Source organism: Egretta garzetta, unplaced genomic scaffold (assembly GCF_000687185.1).
Source record: "Egretta garzetta isolate BGI_Z169 unplaced genomic scaffold, ASM68718v1 scaffold573, whole genome shotgun sequence".
In the NCBI taxonomy this organism is placed as follows: Eukaryota; Metazoa; Chordata; class Aves; order Pelecaniformes; family Ardeidae; genus Egretta; species Egretta garzetta.
The window spans coordinates 1,526,358-1,544,589 of NW_009259180.1; the positions used below are offsets into that span (position 1 = coordinate 1,526,358).

The 18,232-nt window shown below is 37.3% G+C and overlaps 1 protein-coding gene across 1 annotated transcript in view; it reads right to left on the reverse strand.

Annotated features, from left to right (window-relative positions):
* Positions 1–18,232, reverse strand: part of PPFIBP2 (PPFIA binding protein 2) — an 82,872-nt gene that overhangs the window by 17,723 nt on the left and 46,917 nt on the right. Inside the window, exons 5-10 of the mRNA XM_035891251.1 lie at positions 16,108–16,239; positions 10,229–10,411; positions 8,118–8,210; positions 5,005–5,113; positions 3,531–3,563; positions 1,706–1,767 (exon numbers count right to left, since the gene is read on the reverse strand). Of these exons, the coding sequence (XP_035747144.1) occupies positions 1,706–1,767; positions 3,531–3,563; positions 5,005–5,113; positions 8,118–8,210; positions 10,229–10,411; positions 16,108–16,239 (612 nt within the window). The remainder of the gene's footprint in view (positions 1–1,705; positions 1,768–3,530; positions 3,564–5,004; positions 5,114–8,117; positions 8,211–10,228; positions 10,412–16,107; positions 16,240–18,232) is intronic.

The window sequence follows — 18,232 nt, forward strand, 5'->3', positions numbered from 1 at the left end:
GCAAACCCAAGCAAGTCATAAAGAACTAGATTTCACGAGCAGGTGTCAGGAAAGCCATGGGAGCAGAGAAGTGGGCACTGGAAAAAAAAACAAAACCAAACCATCCTTCCAGGGAAGTTGGCAAGTATGAAGTGGTTAGGTGATACTGAGCTGCTGCGCTGCAGAGTGAGGTCAGCATCAGAGATACTTCAAGTCTGCTCCAGTACACGTATGCTATGTTACAGCAGATGCCAACTGAGTTGTAGGAGTAACTGCACAGAAACCAGGCCTTTGCCACGTTACAGAGTGGTAGGGGATGCTGATCCTCCCTTCATGCCTCAGCAAGTATATCAAGGAGGCCTAAACCAGATACCCAGTTATCCCAACTATCGCTAGAAGCAACAGGTTCTTCTTCACAGCAAAGAACTGAGACTAACGTACCCTTTTTTTTAAAAAAGAAACACGTGCACCACTTACAAGCAATTTAGTTGAGTGCTTCCTGTCCTAAATGACACAAGGAATATTTAGCGTTATCCCAAAAGCTATTTAGAGCTATTTTCCCTCAGGAAGACTACTTTATTTTGCAATATTATTGAAGGTAACAGTTCTACATTAAACATTTAAGAAGCTGTGGGTCAACCATCAGTCCACTATTTTAAATGCTATAGTTTCCAAGGAAATAACCCTCCTTTCCCAGTGAGTATATCCAGATATTGGGACATAAGCAACAATATTTCGTGTTCCCTTCTAATGCAAAAATCTTATACAGTCTTGGAATAATTTTAGCAAAAGATAATGCTACATCTTTTATTTTCCAGATGTGAATTTCATCTTTTTGATTTTTTTTTTAAAGAATTAGATGTGTTATGAGTCTCATTAATGTTCTCCAGAATTATCATCGTACAGTACCCAGACTCCCCACTTACTAAAGGAAGTTTTTGGGGATGTCTATTACTGTCTATTTGATCATATACGAGTGTGACACCATAAAGGAAAATCCCATGGCCTGGTTTATTATCATAAAACAAGAATTACAATTTTCACAAGAATTAGTCCCCTTCAACTCCCTCCGCCCCAATCCAAAAGTAAGGAACAATTTATGTAGTAAGTCAATGGCATCTGAAAGTGGAGATTCAACATTCTCCAAAACTGAGCCTACACCTTGCACATGAATTGTCCAATTGACAGGCAAACAGCATGCAGGTAGTAAGAGCCAAAAACCATAGTTACCATTTAAATGAGTTTAATTTCACTCATCCTCTCCTTTAATACTCTTTTTTTTTTTTTATTTTACCATTGTCTCTCTAAATCCTGGTCCCTTTCTTGCAAAATTTGAGTCCTATTCAAAGGCCACTTCAGCTTTCTTTTAATATCACAATGAAACTGGGGATTATCAATGCACTTCAGATTAGGTTGGAAGATGAAGAGCTGTCAGAAATGACCAAACCTTAGTGTTCTTTTCAGTAGCAGAAACCAGGAGATTCTGCTCATTACAGGTTTGGCTTTCTACTCCCCTCTGGAATCTAATGAGCCTCCCAAGTTCCACAGCCAGGTTAGCAAGGTCAGCCACAATTTCTATTTAAAAACTCAACCTTCTGTCACAATCTCATGGGATAATCCAAGAACCGGGGCTATATCACGCTTACAGAAAGGACATTGTTCAGATCATGACAGAGATTCAAACCCATCATTTCATTCTTATTGTATAGAGCAAGGATTTTCTCACCTTTTCTTCATTTGCAGCCAATAACGATTCCATTCCTATCTTCAATCGTTGAACTTCTTGATCTAGAAATATTTTTTAAATGTTACACGGAAAATACACTTGCTATATTTAGTGTAAACAATGTATGTTTTGTGATGCTCTCCCTATGATCTTATGAGTAAGCAAACCCATGTCTGTGGCATGGCAAACACATGGTTAAACCACATTTAACTTGGAGCTTTTCAAAAGCTGAACGATTGAAAGCATCGCACAACACAAATGTGCTGGTTTTGCTTATAAAAGGCTACATAATATTATTTTATACTCTAAAAGTCAGGTAATAATAAAAAAGAAACATTGACATTTACTTTGCAAAAGACGAGAGTGCGTTTTCTTTTACACTCTTAAGGAAATAGTTTTAAGTATGATTGAAAATTACCTATATTCCATCTGGGAAAAATATTCACCACTTTATGACAAGTAGTTCAAGGACATTCACAAAACTTGGAAATGAAAAATAACAAAAGCTAGGTTGATACAAGGAAAAACTGTAATTTTTTCTTTTCTTAAAGCATCTCAGTATGAATAACTGAGTTAAAATCTACATCAAGAGCTAATACAGAATTGCTTCCCACACAATTTAGTGTTACAAGATGGAGGTTATTCAGGAATGTTGTAGTCAGTTAAAACGCACTCTCTGAAAATTTATGAGGTTGTTAATCACGTCATCCCAACTTTGCTGAACCAAATCTTTCATTTCTTCTCTAGACATTATTCCTAGCAAGTCCTCCAGTACAAACCTATACTAAATAAAGTCTAGATGAGATGGAGACAGAACCTGAAATAGTTTATCTGCTGAAAGAATTTATCTGCTGCAACTGCCACTCAAGGCATTCATGCTTTGACATTAAAACAGACCCACTTGTTTCACAAAAAGACTATGAAAACCAGATGTGGCAGGCATGAAGTGAGAGAGAAGAAAGAAAAAAATCAATATTGCTAACGAGCATATTTTAAAAAGAAAAAAGTTTTACAACTAGATGTTGAACATACAATGTCATATCTAGACTATTGGCAAAAACTGTAATTAGCTTTTCTTGTAGTGATTCTGGAAAATACACGCCTTGTAATTATTTAGTTTTAAAACATGTAAATGAACTTTGCAAAAGAGAAGACTTAGCAACACAAGACATGCACAGGCACAGCCAAATCAAAAACAAGCAAGCAAGCAGTGGGCAAGCAATTGGAAGATTTTTAAAAAGCCATTAAAAAAAAATTAAAAAAATCACAGTCCTACTAATTTCTCTTTATAAATATTAGACTTCAAACCCAACTGTTGTCAAGGTATTTTAAGCACATTAAAGCAAACTTTACTTACAATATTTATAACAACATTAAGTATGGAAACATTTTTATCCAGACTTTTTTTTTAATTTAGTGCGCTGATTAAAAAAAAAAAAATCCCAAATCCTTCCTCTCCAAAGAAGGCAGCATTCAATTAAACTTGCAATTAAAGCCATCTTTCCAAATATTATATTGATTTTACATGTGTACAAATGAAAAGAGGTAAAGGTTAAGTTCTGGCTCTGTTAACCTTGACAATGTCCCTTTGAAGTCCAACTATCTGATTTGTGAACCTCTGATTTTTTTCCCTGAAGTGAAATCTTACCAAACAGGGCAAGCAGCTGTCTGCTTGCTGCAAGCAATGAAAGCAATGTCTCATGTATATTACAGTTAGACAGCCAAGTCTAAACAAACATTGCATTATTCCTGCAGAATGCATTTGAGTTATAATTTGTGTGAAAGGAACAGTGAGATAAAGCCAAAAGTGAATTGCGAGGCTTACGTTTTTCTTTTAGCCTTCTCCTATAAACTTCCTCTACGATGGTAAATGGTGAGAGTCAAATAAAGTATGTAGAAAAAGCACATATTAGATAAATTTTGCAATTTAATTAGAATATGCATTCTAGCATACTACAAGTACATTGTTATTATTTTCCAACTTTATTTCAGAAGACCACATATAAAACTGATAAATCGGTAATATTTTTGCAGAAGAATTATTACTGCTGCATGCTGTTTCCATTTAGATATAGTCTAAGTGGTTTCCTTAAGTGTAGCCTGAAGAATCTGTACAGGATTTGATTCTTCTTCCACTGGAATCAAGGACACTTTCACCCACCCTCAGCATGATCAGGAGAACACTACTGGAAGCTAAGAGTTGCTGAGCTCTTGATTTATTGTCATACCCCTAATCTTCTCTATCTTTCCCTTGAAATAATATAAATTATTTGGAATATCATAGAAAATACAAAATTCTATTAGTAGAAGAGTTCCTCTACAAAACAATGCTGTTAGACAAACTAATTTTCCAGTTAGACATGCAGTTCTCTACATGCACAAGCTCTGTAGCTGAGTGAAATCAGCACCAGGTGTATGTTAAGTCACTTATTTGGAATAAACAACAGCCAAAATACAGAGTCTTCTAGAAAAGATACATCTGTATTAATTCCTGTAAGGAGATTGTCGGTAAGCCCTGAGAAAGAGGTAGCACAGCACCTCAAAAGTCACATCTCAACAAGGGCACTCTTTGGAAGCGTTAGTTAACACCCACAAAAGAAGTTAGTGCTGATGCGCTGCTGTCAACTACACACAAATATTCCTGCATGGGTAAGTGCCAGTATTATAGAAGAAAAAGGTCACTAATATCATACTGCCCACAACCCAGCAACTGACAGAAGCTCCAAGGAGTCGATATTTCAGAGAACTGTGACACGAGTGGTTGAGAGACCAAAGGCTAAACAAACTGGTTTATTTGCCTTTGCTAGGACAGGGAGCCTAAACAATGCATAGTCCTGAAGAAAGAAAAGATGCGAATCAATGACTACATTTTTGAATGTTTGGATGTTTAAATGTAATGCTTAGCTACCACTGTGACAATTTTTTTTTCTTAAAAAATGGCAACTGCAAAGATTTTTCAAAGAAATTTTGAAGGCATACACACACACACAAAAATATATTCCCACTGAGCTACAATGACTCTTTCAAATTATAAATAAAATTCCAGTAGAAAAAGTTTCAGGCCCCTTAGGATACTTATTGCAATTTGTGCTGGCTCTGGATTGGGATAGAATTTCATACATTAAAGGCCTCTATTCTACCAGAAGACAAATTACATTTTCACCATTTTTTCCTCCCAAAATAAATTTAAGTCCATTCTTATATTTCTTTGTATTCCTTTGAAATACTGAGCCAAGGTGCTACCAAAGTGAACTTAAAGTAGAGGTTTGGACTTTCAATTTTAATTCCCCTCCTCTTACCTCTTTCTGCCACTTCACTATGTGATGAGGTCCTAGAGAGCTGACTTTGTAAACGTTCTATTTCTGCATCTTTGAGAGCTAATTGCTCTTGAAGCTGGGCTATCTCAGCCTGAAAGAGAGAGCAACAAATTCAGAATAACATCGTCACCAATTCTCTGTGATTCTTTCCCATGAACTAGAAGACTTCTAAGCATAACACTTTCTTCGACTCATGTCCTGTTCCCAACTCAGGACATTTCATGAACGCTGTAACCACCTTACATATTTCATGGTGTTACTATTCTATTCCTTTTACAGAAGCTCACTTCTTCCAATGCAATTAGCTCTCAAAGGAGAAAGACTTACTTTTCAAGGATTCCTGTAGGTAAAAAAACTCTGGAAAGTTCTCGATGCTACAGTGGTGGTCATATAATAATGACTATTATAGGGCAACTCCTGAGTTTTGCATGAAGAACAGTAAAAGATAACAAAGCATTTTTAAAAAGATACTATTTTTTTATCCTAGTTACTACTTAGTAATATAACTGCAAATCTATTAATGCTGAGCCCTTTTCTCAGCAGCATGACAAAATCATTCTTCGTCACATCAATAGGCTAGAAGCAAAGCATGGCTTGGAAAACAACCAACAATATGAAACAAGGTATCAGTGATTCATTTACACTTACTGCAATTTGTGCTGCCGCTAGATTGGGATAGAATATCACACATTAAGCCCTCAACATTACAGGGGAAAAAGAATTCCATTATTGTCCAGCTTGAAATAGAGTGACTCTCATCCCTTTTTCCTATTCATGAGAAAAACTGTCAACAGCAAACTTTACTAACTCAGTAGCTTCATTCAGATTTTCTTTAGCAGCCTTCAAGCCTTTATATATCAATATTCTGCGTTTCCCCTAGCAAAAGCATACCAAACCTCCTTGCAGTTAAAGACCTTGATAGGCAGTTATTCTGTAGTCTTAAAATATTAATTCAGCTAAACCAACCTACATAAGCTAGAGAAGAAAATAAAAAGAATGTTGCCATTGTGAAGGGTAATTTTATGCTCAAAAGCTTAAACTTTATCACAATCCTTTCTAATAATTTAAAAAAAAATGCCGAAGCTAGTCTTCCCAGGCAAGGAATAACATAATTACAAAATTTCCATAATTTATTATGATAATGGTTTTCTGACAATACGAACTTCCCTTCCCTTCACTGCCCTGCCCTGCTTTTCCTCTTCCCTTTCCCCTTCCCTATACCTTTACGCTTCCCCTTCCTTCTTTTTCCCTTGCTTTTTCCCTTTTCCTTTCCCCTAATACAGGCAGAGGGAAGTTCTAAATTTTTTTGGTTTGTTTGCTGGTTTGCTTTTTTAAATGACATATATATGTATCAAGCCAGAACCACAATGAACTTTCATGTTTGTCTTATATTATTTAGACACATAGAAAATTAAAATTATTTTGTCATTCATACCCAACCCCCTTGCAGTTAAAAAAAAAAAAAAAAAAAAAAAAAGAAAGAAAAAAGGAAACAAACAACAAAATCACTGATGCGACCAGTTTCTCAAAATGCTAAAATAAAGCAGGAAAAAATGCAAAACACCAAACAACATAAAGCACACAGGGAAAACCATGAACTAGTTTACTCTAATACACGATCTTATTTTTACCAGGAAGCAAGCAGCTGGATGGCAGCAAAAGATCACCACACTGCCTGCAATTCCATATGGAATAGAAGAATCTGCCTTGTTGCATCTCTGAAGGGCTCCTACACTTCCCAGTGACTAATATGCTTTTTATATCCCGCCATGGAAGTATTCCAGTTTCTCATCTAAGAAGCTGGAGCCACAGGAAGACAAAAGCTGCAGACCTCTTAATACCAGACTTGGATTTGCCTCCCCAGTCTATTTGATCTCATTGCTCTTTTAAATGCCCTCTTTTCCTTTAATGTCTCATTCCTGCCATCTCTACAATTATTCTTCTTCTCTCTAAAATCTCACTCAATAGGCTTCATGATTGTCCTCACTTATTTTCATTCTGCTCCTACACTTTCCATAATCTTTATCTGTCTTGGCAGCTGGCCACACACTGCTTGAGAAAATATTTTCCCAAAGACTCTTCATTTCCACCACGTCAGAGAAAACATTTGCATGGATACAAGAGCTATTATCTTAATAGGAAAAAAGGCACAATAGCAACATTTCAATATTCATCTAAGAATTCTCAAAAGAAAGAAATGGTAATACAAATAATAGCTGTCTGTCATTTCTGGATCAAGCTATCAAGTATTAAAAAGAAAACTCAGTTTAATAACTTGGAATGTTTTTCCAAGATCCAACCACAACTCAAAAAAGCCAGTCATTTGTATGAACAGGGATTACACTGCTACACAAATAAAAGGAGATGTGATTACAGCACAAAAGTGTACCTCAACAGGGAAAAACAATAAGGTGCTTTTTAATCTAGTGGAAAAGGGCTAAAAATTCAACCTAGAAATAAAGTGCAACTGTTTAACAATGGTGAACTAGAAAAATTTATTACTGGGGAAAATGATGAAATGTTTCAAATATTGGGTTTCTCCAGATTACGATCCAGCAGTTTTCCAGAATTTAAGGCCAACAGAAGGGTAAGGCAGCTATGCACTTTGATATACATGAAGTCAAAGCATATGATCTAATGGTGTATTTTAGGCTTAATGTCTATTAAAATAAATTCCATAGTAAGTGAACACCCAACCAACTTTGTATGTCTGTCCTCTTCAGTCTGGAAAGTGTATTGCACAGACGCTTGTCACCATTACACAACAAAAGACAGAAAAACCTTCAAAGAGACCTTTCCTCAGAACAGGTCTTTTGTAAATCAAAATGCCTCTTCCCCCGCCCTTTTTTTAAAAATAAGAATTACAAAAAGGTAGAAGACTGGAAACTGCAGGGAGGGAGCAGAAGGCACAAAAAGAAGCTACAAAGACTTTAAACCAAAATATTTATTTCAAAGATGGTTGAAGAAAACTTGACTTTATAGTAGGTCCTGACACAAGGCAATTGTAAGAAAAGCAAATGTTGATGAGAACTGGAGCACATCCCTTTCCGTCTGAAATAAGTCTGTCATTAGTAAATGCCAAGTATTCTGCTTACTTTAGTTGCTTTTAATTTCCACTCGTACTGATTTCTTTCATTTTCCAGTTCTTCCACTTTAATTTTGAGGTGTTTAAGTTCCTGTAGCAAGCCCTGCAAAGGAAGAATAGCAGCTAAAAATAAGATTACTCTGGTAGATATTAATTTTCCATAATCTTGAATTAAACATCATGCATGAGCCACACAGTAACAAACAATAAACCACCACATTAAAAACTGTGACCTAGTCTAAGATGACAAAAATTATTTTGAATTTAGAGATAAGGAATAATTTCTCACTCTCCACCTGAAATTATGAGCAAATTCCTTCGTCATAGTAAGGAATGCAGCTGAGCCTGGTGAAGTCACGCATCTCTTGGTGAAAATGAGCCAAAAAAATCCACAACTGCAGTCTCAATCAAACTATTGGGGGATTTTGAGGAGTTGCGGGTTTTTTGTTGTTTTGTTAGGGGTTTTTTTGTCTTGCTTTGTTTTTCAGCCACCTGAAAGTGAGCTGAACCACGCAGTGCTAAAAGATTATTAACTTTCATTAAAGTGACAATCCTCTCCTCAAACAGGTGTTTAAGTTACTTATCAAGAAAAACAACTCAGATTAAATAGTATCTAGCAAGTTACAGGCATTTAATACCAGATGCACACAGTCAGATATGACTACAAATATGTGACTTTCAGCATTGATGTTTGCCCCTTTGCAAATGGAGCTGATACAGCACAGAGCTGCAGCCAGCCAGGGTTCTTAACTTTCTCCATCTCTTCCTCTGATGAAGTTCTCTCTTAAATGGCCCTTCTCCCTTTCCTCAACAGAAGTGTATCTTATTGCTCATTCTGAGGGACAATACTATTAAATTCCTGATGGAGCTCTGATGAGACCAAATATCTTAAAATGAAGGAATGGAAAAATTCAGAAGTGTAACTCAATTTAGAATCCTGTATAGTATATACATTAAGCAACCATACTCATATCTTGGATTAAATTGATGTTTATTTTGAATCACTCCCAGATTTGACTCTCAGATTATTGCCCCAATATGCAACTTGTACTGTAGTCTAATAGTTCACTAGCTAGTTCTGAACAGAGGCAAGCTCAGAAACAATAGCACTATTTTCAAAGTAGACATCACACCCAAATGAATTATTTTTGTAAAATAAACCTATGAGAAAAATCACTGAAAAGCTCTCTCACATTGTAAGCAGATTACTTATAAAATGAGTTTCTGGAGATCCAAATTTTAACCAAAGAGCAACTAAAGCAAACTAATTTAAAAGCAAATATTAAAATGGACTTTTCCAGGCACACCGGTATCATTCCTCCTTCAGTAAATCTAAGCAGTTTAAGTAAAGTAGCTTTTGTTTTGACATGTGATATAGTTTTGACCACATACGACTAGGATCTGTAATGTAAACTCAAAAATGCTTTTCTAGTAACTGCTAATATCAGAGAATCAATAAAATGCATTGGATTTGCTAATTTAAAGGTATGAGCAGATTGGTTTTATTATGGCTTTTTTCATTCACTGTAACATTATCATTAGAAAAAGAAAGGATACATTTCAGATAGCCTTAAAACTGTATTTTATACCTGTGTTAAGCTTTTAAGATACTCAGGAATTAATATTCTGTGTTCAGAGGACTGGTTAGGGTGCACCATCATGCACTGGTGGGGTGACATTATCATGAGGAAAATTAGCAAACCTCCAAACCATGCTAGCATGCTGTATATCAAACCAACAAATCTCAACTAAGGGAAAAAAAAAAACCCAAACCCAAACCCAAACCCCCAAATCAAAAAAACCCACCCCACACCAGTACTACAGACCTACAAGTAAAATTACAATAATTAAAAAAACCCGAAAGAGGTGATTGGGTCTTACAGATATCTGGTGCTTTAGTTGACAGACATCAATGGTGACCAAATTTGTCCCAATAATCAGGGGTGGGTGTCTGGGGTTGGGGTTTTTTGATAATTTGTATGACCACCTCACTCTTTGCTAATGAAAACCACAAAGATTAATGACAATAATTCACAACATAGCTCTGGTCAGCGGAATTGAGTTTCTGCAAGAGCAGACAAGAGGCAATATATGGCTTCTGCTAAGGGGTACTTCTCGTACATCACACTGAAAGCAATTCTTCTGGCTGAGAGTCTCTACCACTGATCTTGGACTAGATTGAGGACCATTAGGTGTCAAGTCTGGTTTCCTATCTTGAGACTTTCTTTCTTGGATTCTACTATTAATTTCCAGCTGCAGTCTACACATCTGCTCCTGTAGCTCACTGATCAGGTTCACTACTGACTGAAAACATGGGAAGAAAGGAAAAAAAAAAGAAAAAAAGAGAAAAAAAAGAGACAAGTGAGAAGGAAAATGATGCAAAGATGATACTTCTACAGTTGCAGCACAAGGAAATGCATGAAGCACATCGAAGGCAAACTAAAAAAAGACAGATTATGTATTTCCCTTCTGATAAAGTATATGTGAATGGGATACAAATCTGGAATATTGCACAAAGCTACAGTTTAAACAGAACAGAATCTATATTCCAGACCAATTCATGACTCTGATTCTAATGTGAAGATCAGAAATTTGGCCCCTCATTTTTGGAAACTTATCCAGTCACATGAAGTGAGATATCAGGAAAAATTGGAACATATTTTAATATGCTGGCTCAGAGGCACAATTTTGCTGAAATGGACTTGATTACATTCATTTACACAGCCAAATCATCCACTAGGAAGAAATTGCTAAGTGCTCAGTTGGGGCCGTAACCTACTCTTTCACAATTTATACATAGAATTTACTAATAAAGTAATTCTGCTTTCAGGTCTAGCTAGGCAGTATCTTGGCATGGAGAAAAACTTCAGCAGCATACATAGGAGAAATCAAAGGATACCACAGGAGAAAAAGTAATGATTTTTAAAGTGTACCAATTCACTGGCCAGCTTCTTGGAATTGCGTGTATCAGCAATACACACAAAAAAATCCAGCTACAGAAAGCAAACCAAAGACAAGTATTAAAATCTAACATTTCACCTGAATTCCCCAACTCAGTAGCAAATAGTGCTGAGTATTTTCTCGGGTATTACAAGTTTGGAGTGCACATTATGCATTTCACGGACATTAACAACATACGTTTTGTGATTTGTCAATCTTCTCAAGTGGAATAAATGTGATGAGATTAATCCGTCTTCCAAAGGAGTGAAAAAGACAACAGATGACATGGCATAATTTTTTTTTTCTTTGTTACAATGCACAACAGTCCTCCTGTAATCTCAGCTCTCTGGTGAACCAATAATCTCAAAGCTAGGGAACAACTACTGCGAGGACAGGACGCTATTCTCACCAGTTAAGTATTCAACATAACCAATCTCAAACGTATCAGTGTCCATGGACAACTTTAAACATTCACAAAGATTCCCTTTCAAAAGAATATGTATCAGTTAGGTAAAAGAGTTTCATATCAGGTAAGAATTTTTATAGGGCACTGTGCTTAAGATTAAATTCAGAAAAGCAGTGAAATACGAGAATAATATGTACGAAGTGAAATACACAATCAGGATCATAATGTCTGACGCTCGTCCTCTTTTATCCAACAAACCTTTTATGCACATAAATAAGGATTGGTTCCCTAAACAATAAAAAAAATTTAGAATGAGTACTGGCCCCAGCATACCAACTCTGCAATATCCAGTCTTTCATAGGCTGACAAGTCTTGCCAGCTGCACAGGTAAGAAAAGACAGCCTCCTTCAGCATCAGCTCCCCTAGGTGAAACCATATCCTTCCTACGCTTGGTGGCTACATCAGCCACTTCGCAGCAACACAGTAGGACAACGGTGAGGAGAACGTCCTCCTAGCTAACTCATTCTCTTATCAGAACAATCCAAAGCAGAACACCTGTAGGACTAGCTGCATGTACAATTTAGATACTATCCACAATCCCTCCCCATCTTCCATGCTTTGATTTTGTTTCTTTTTTACCGTCATCTCCACAATCAGATGACTCACTGAGCAATACCAACTGGAGACTGGTATCATCAGGACACACATACATCTCCTGCTTTCTTGTAAGCACCAACATTTTAGTCTGTGCTCATCTTTGGCAGAGAACACTGTTAACGCATACAAGGTTCTGAAGAACCGCTGCTCAAACAAGATGCACAGGCTTTTAAGCACAAACTGACAGCTGCTCCAGTTGTGGCAACATGGGAGAGTTCAGAAACACTTCTGCTGCAGCCTTGCAATTCTTTTCTCTTTTGCCTCACATTAAAAACAGGAATGGGAAACACTCTATACCCACACAGACTTCCCTAAGGGCAAGCTTGACAGTACAGAAACGGCAGCAATCCTTACCCCAGTGAAGGATGAGAGGTCTATGGAGGAGAAACAGATGAACTCCAGCTGCAATATATGCCTTTACAGTTGTTTCTAGCTTCAAGGTAGAAAAGGCATCTTATGTTTGAGATTCAAGCATGAAAATTTATTAACACTAACATACTATATCTTGAATTTAATTCAGGTGAGACAACAGACCAAAGTCCCCAGTGGGAGTCAGTGGCTCACTGACTCGTTTCTTTGAAATTGCGAGGAACTATGCACTAGGTATTTAATTCAGAATTGTCCACACAAGAGCCACAGAACACTTCCCAACAGCTTACAGCAAACTTCAGATCCTCAGTATGAAAGAGCAAAACCCACAAAACTTATCCCATGCTAGAAAAGAAAAAGTAGGAGAGAAGAAGGGCTGCTAAGCAAGTAGAAATGGACAACTATTCCCGCAGTCTCCCGAGAGTGATAGGTGGTCTCTTTTGTCTACTTTCGGGTAGAGCAGGCATCTGCGCTGCCATTAATCACTTGATAATGCTACTCATTCATACCTTCCTACATTAAGAAAACATATTTCCAAAATTTCTAAGGCTTCTCAGGTAAGAGAAAAGTTCCTTCAGGTGGGGTTTCAGAAACCTTCACAGCATCACTGCAGCAAAAGTAGAACATTATTCCACAAAAAAAAAGAATTAAAATGACAAAGCCAGGAGTGAGACTGTCCATTTACAAGCAGCTATTCTCCCGGCCCCTGTGTTTTATATATATATAAATAAATGGCGCTTTAAATTTAGCATGTGCTTTTGAAGAGCCAGAGACAAGTGGCATTCAGTGTGAAATTAATACCTTTGAGAGGAGGCTAGAGATGTTTGATAAACTCTTTGCTGCTAACTAAAACCAAAACTAAACCACAGCTGCACAAGATAAAGTGAAATGAATCTGACTCATTACAACTTGCTCATATTTAGCAGGATATCTTAATTTGTTTTGTTTCCCCCCAACCCAACCAGTGAAATAATTCTACAGATAAGTTCTATGTGACTGGAAACAGCTGCTGTGAAATAAGCCGACACAAAATTAAAGTGCAGAGCAAATTTTAGCTGAATTACTCTGCAATGTCACATTTAATTTTAAACTTTTTAAAACCCATTATTATATTTAGAAATTGCAGGGTCAGCTATGAAGTATCATTAACAGGCTGTTTAAAAGGGTTTAACTCCTAGATGCTTCTAACACACGCACTAGGGTGAAAACTGAGGACTATTACTTCTGATAGTAGCAAATCTATAAAAATCACCCTTCTGCTCACCTCTGTCAGTCCCAAACTCGGTCTTCAAAGCAGTAATTGGCCAGCTGCAATCTATACAAAAGGCTCTATCTCTGTCACCCAGAGCTTTATTCCACTTTATAAAAATACTAATTGCATTCATTTGAGGCATTATACACTGTAAGAGCATGTTGTAGTAGCCACGACATTCAGAGATACGATTACAACAAGATTAATTTCATTCAGTCACTGTCAGTTTGGAGAACTGTCTCACTCTGAAGCAATTAGGTTACCACAACACAACTCTGTACGCGTAAACAAGGGCAAACTAAAGGTAGGCTGTTGGCATACATAAGAGTGGCTTATTCACTAGAAAGATGTAGCTGGGCAGTGTAGGCAAGGAGTTCAGGAAGACACTCAAAGACATTACCCAATTTAAGCAACTGGTGTAGTCTAATAGTATAATATAATATATTAGTAAATTTAATTCTGATGTTTGAAATTGTGTTTGTATTCAAAATTAGTAAAATTTACAGTAAAAGGAGCTGAAATAGGGTTAAAGCATTACAATTCAAGTAAGCATCCAGTCTGACTGAAAACAACGCTGTTCATCTCGACAAATTGAATTAAAGCTTATTCAGGACAATCTGAAGTAATTTGTAAAATAGCTCAATGAACAAACCAAAAATGCTGTTTATTTCCCACAGCTTTACTTACAACACCCATTTTCCTTGCTTTGTATACACAGGTTTGTGACTTTCAACAGGCCAGAAATCTAATCACATCTTGGGGTAGTTAATAATTCAGGGCATACTTAACACAATGATTCTCAACTTTTCCATCAGATTAGAATCCTTTTCCACAAAGGCTTCCAGGCCAATAAAGCTCAACTTTTCCATCCAAGGGGGCCACATACCTTGTTGCAGTGGCAGAAGAATTTCACAGGTCACAGCCTCACCCTCATCACAGGCCCAGACCTACTCGGTACTTAAAGATCCTGTCAATGCAAATGCACTCAAAAGCTTTGCTGCTTTCCAGGAGTCAGGGTGACTGTGCACGTCCTGCAATAATTTAAGCAGCCTCTTCCTCGTATTCGACATGTACTGGGAAGTGCTGAAGGCCTCTCAGGAAGGTGGCTGCTGGGAGCAGGCTGCCATCTGAGGCAATTAGGCACTGCACAGACCCCTTTAGATTTTCAGGTAGTACGAGACTGCTTAGGCCTTCTGTACACAAGACGCTGACAATTATGGGTGAAAAAGCACAAGAAGGCCACAGGTGGTAAAAACAGCAGCTGGTGCCTCTCTGGCTTGCAACCTCTGCCAGAAATTGCTCTCTTTAAGCTATCTTTTAATCTCTAAAGAAAACTTCTGAGGATAAATAAGTCAAAAAACAAACACACCCCAAACACATTATGTCACTGCAGGTAAATTACTTATGCATAGTTATCAAATATTCCACTAGCAACATTGTGGAGAACAAACAGTTTTCTAACACCGCCTGGATTTCAAATTTTCCTAAGCCAATGTGGAACATAAAGTCTCTTTTCAGTCAGCAACATATAAATCTTGGACCTAGTAATCCTCCCTTGCCAGGTAATCCTCTCCTGCTAGTCGGTCCCCTTACAGGACCACTGAGCATGTCCTGCAGCACATGGCAATCCAAATGAATTACTGCCCTCCGTAATCACTTTCCTTCCAAGCTCCCACCTGCTGCTCACTACCATGAAATGGTTGTTGTTCATATGATTCCCCATTTCATACTCTCTTTCGTAACCAATATGGTAAAAAGCAAAGTTTCTTTGATGTCCAGAACTCTCCACATCTGAAGGGGACTAAGGAATAGAATTTCCTCCAATGCATGTAATTTTTTTTTTTTTTCCCCCACTATTTATTATGTAACCACAAGGGGAAAGGGTCATTTGAGGAAAATGCCCTGCCCCTTGCCTTTCCCTCCCAAGTGTCATGAAGGCATTAAAATCACCAAGGGCAATCATCTAAGTGTTCACAGCACCCCTGACACTACTGAACTGACAGTCTTCTCTGCCACATAAACAAGCAAAGAGAAGAGCTCTGGTAGGCCTCAGATGGCCATGCCAGCCCAGCTCCTGTGGAAAGGAAAGGGTTAAGTGAATGCCAGTTGTATGCTTCTGGAAGGGACTTTGTGCCTTGATTAAAGCCAAGCAGCAACCTTTGAAGTATAATGAGAGAGGGGAAAAGAACCCACATCCCAAAAATGCATAATCATATTCCTCACTGAATTCACAGGATCAATGATATGGCCTGTACTATAAGCATGGAAAATCCTATTGTATGCTGATTTCAGATCAAAAGCTCAGGTGTATGACAGCATACCATAGCCACATGATAGGAAAAAAAAAAAGAAAACAAGCTAATTAAAGAAACTCACCTCAGCTTTGTTCTGTTTCTCTTCATATTCACTCTGTTCCTTTTCCATACCAACCAGCTTAATCTTCAGGTCTGAAACTTCAGCCATTAGATCTAATTTCTCGGTCTCTAGTGATGTTCGACTTAGCAACTCCTGAAAGCAAAGCAGAACATTTTCTCCAGTTACTTATTTGAACACTGGCAGACCCACAGAAAAGTCGCTACCCCAGTGTTTAACACTTTCAATACGAAAGCAAAATGATTCTCTTCTTCCAAAGTCACACTTGCTACTGGTTTACAATGCAAAAAATGCACATCTCTTCATGGCGTGTATACTTTGACCTGTTTGAACTGTGTGTTTTTTGAGTTCTGCAGCTATTTTCACTTAAGCATTCTGCTGTGTTAATCACTAAACCACTGTGTCCCCCTCCCTGTTTCAAGAAAATGTGTGGCAGAGTTAATCCCCAGACAAGACATGAAATCAGAAAACAATACTAAGTGTGAACAAACAGAAACCTACATAATGCTGTAGAGACCTTCACATGACACGTTACAAAACAGTTGGCTAATTCCTAAAACAATGATCAGACAAAGCTACATTTTAGTATTACAATAAAACATTTTAGAACTTTTTATCATGTGTTATTCAAAAAAGGATGTATTACAGAATGAGCACCCTAACCAAAATAAAGTATCTAAGACAAGCAACATTTCTGCAGTCATGCTAATAGTACTTAGAAGTTTACACCATGTAGTACTTATTAACTTTTGTAGGCTACACACTCTGGAAGGAACAGCACTGAATGAGAAGTGGTACGCCCTAACTGGAATGAAAAAGGCAACGTCTAAACTGAGTAACAGTGCAAATGAGAAACAACTGGCCATGACTTTTGCTTTGCGTGCCCAGAGTTTGTTTTTCAGATTGCAGAGGAAGGCATACTTAGGACAGAGTAGTATCCCTGTGTTTGGAAAACATTCAATATTCAGACCTTCACTGCATCTTTCATTTTTCAAGAAAGCCAAAGCAAAAAATCTTCCAAAATTTAACAGAGTGTATTATCCATAGAAAATGCTTCTGTTGGCCTCCATTTTCAATGAGAAAAAAAAAAAGATCCATTCAAGAGTTTAAGCCTTACTAAAAAAATCAATACCTAACTTTCCAAGTGCCTAATTAATTTTTACAAAAGAACATAGGTTTCTAAATGGTTAAAATTTTTTATGGTAATTCATAGCTTACATTGGTGTTTTGATCATACGAAACACACTGAGGAATCACAGCAGATTCTGCTTTGAATTACATAGAAGTGACTTAACTGAAGTTGGCATAGTTATTCTGGATCTACACTGATGTTACCGAGTGATCAGAAACTGCCCTGTCCATCACCCTTTTCTCATCTCTTCCTCTTCCACAAACTGTATGGTATGTTGTAGACTATGGCTTGGAGCCAAGTAAGCCACAAAGGTTTTTTTTAAAAATTATACAGCTAAAGTTTACTTGGAACCCAAATCTGCTCTACATGTAAATTGTTTTAGTCTGGTGGGGAATACTGCCCAAATTAAAAATAGTACAAAACTTGCATCTGCAGGGCAACACCAATAATCTAAGCCACCCACTATTCCCAGTGCCATGCCCATTCCGGCTTACACAGACACAAATGATATTTGTGTATGGATGGGAAAATAAACAGTAATGTAGCCTCATGGTTTGTTTTTTTTTCTCTGAATGAAATAAATCAAGCACTAATCAGGAAAAGATAGTGCGCTGGTTTTTTGTGTTGAGAAACTCTGACAGGCAGCCACCTAATGAACTCCCAGTAGTAGCTGCTTTCTACAAAGGTGATTGCAAATTACAGTTATAATTACAAATAACTCTTATATCTTCCAGAAAAACACTAATACGCGCACATTCCAGGGGCACATTCCAGTCCAGACTGGAACAGGGTCAGTACAGCTGTTAACATAGCAGACTTTTGCAGATTAAGACATAGCTATAAATGAGGACTTTGATATGAAATAAGGCCGCTGAACACCAAAAGGCTAGTAGGATGAGGTGATTTTGGTCCCATAGACAGACTGTATTCACTGTTGAACTGAAACAACATTTAGACTTTTTTTTTTTTTTTTTTGACCTGACATGGTGTTTCATG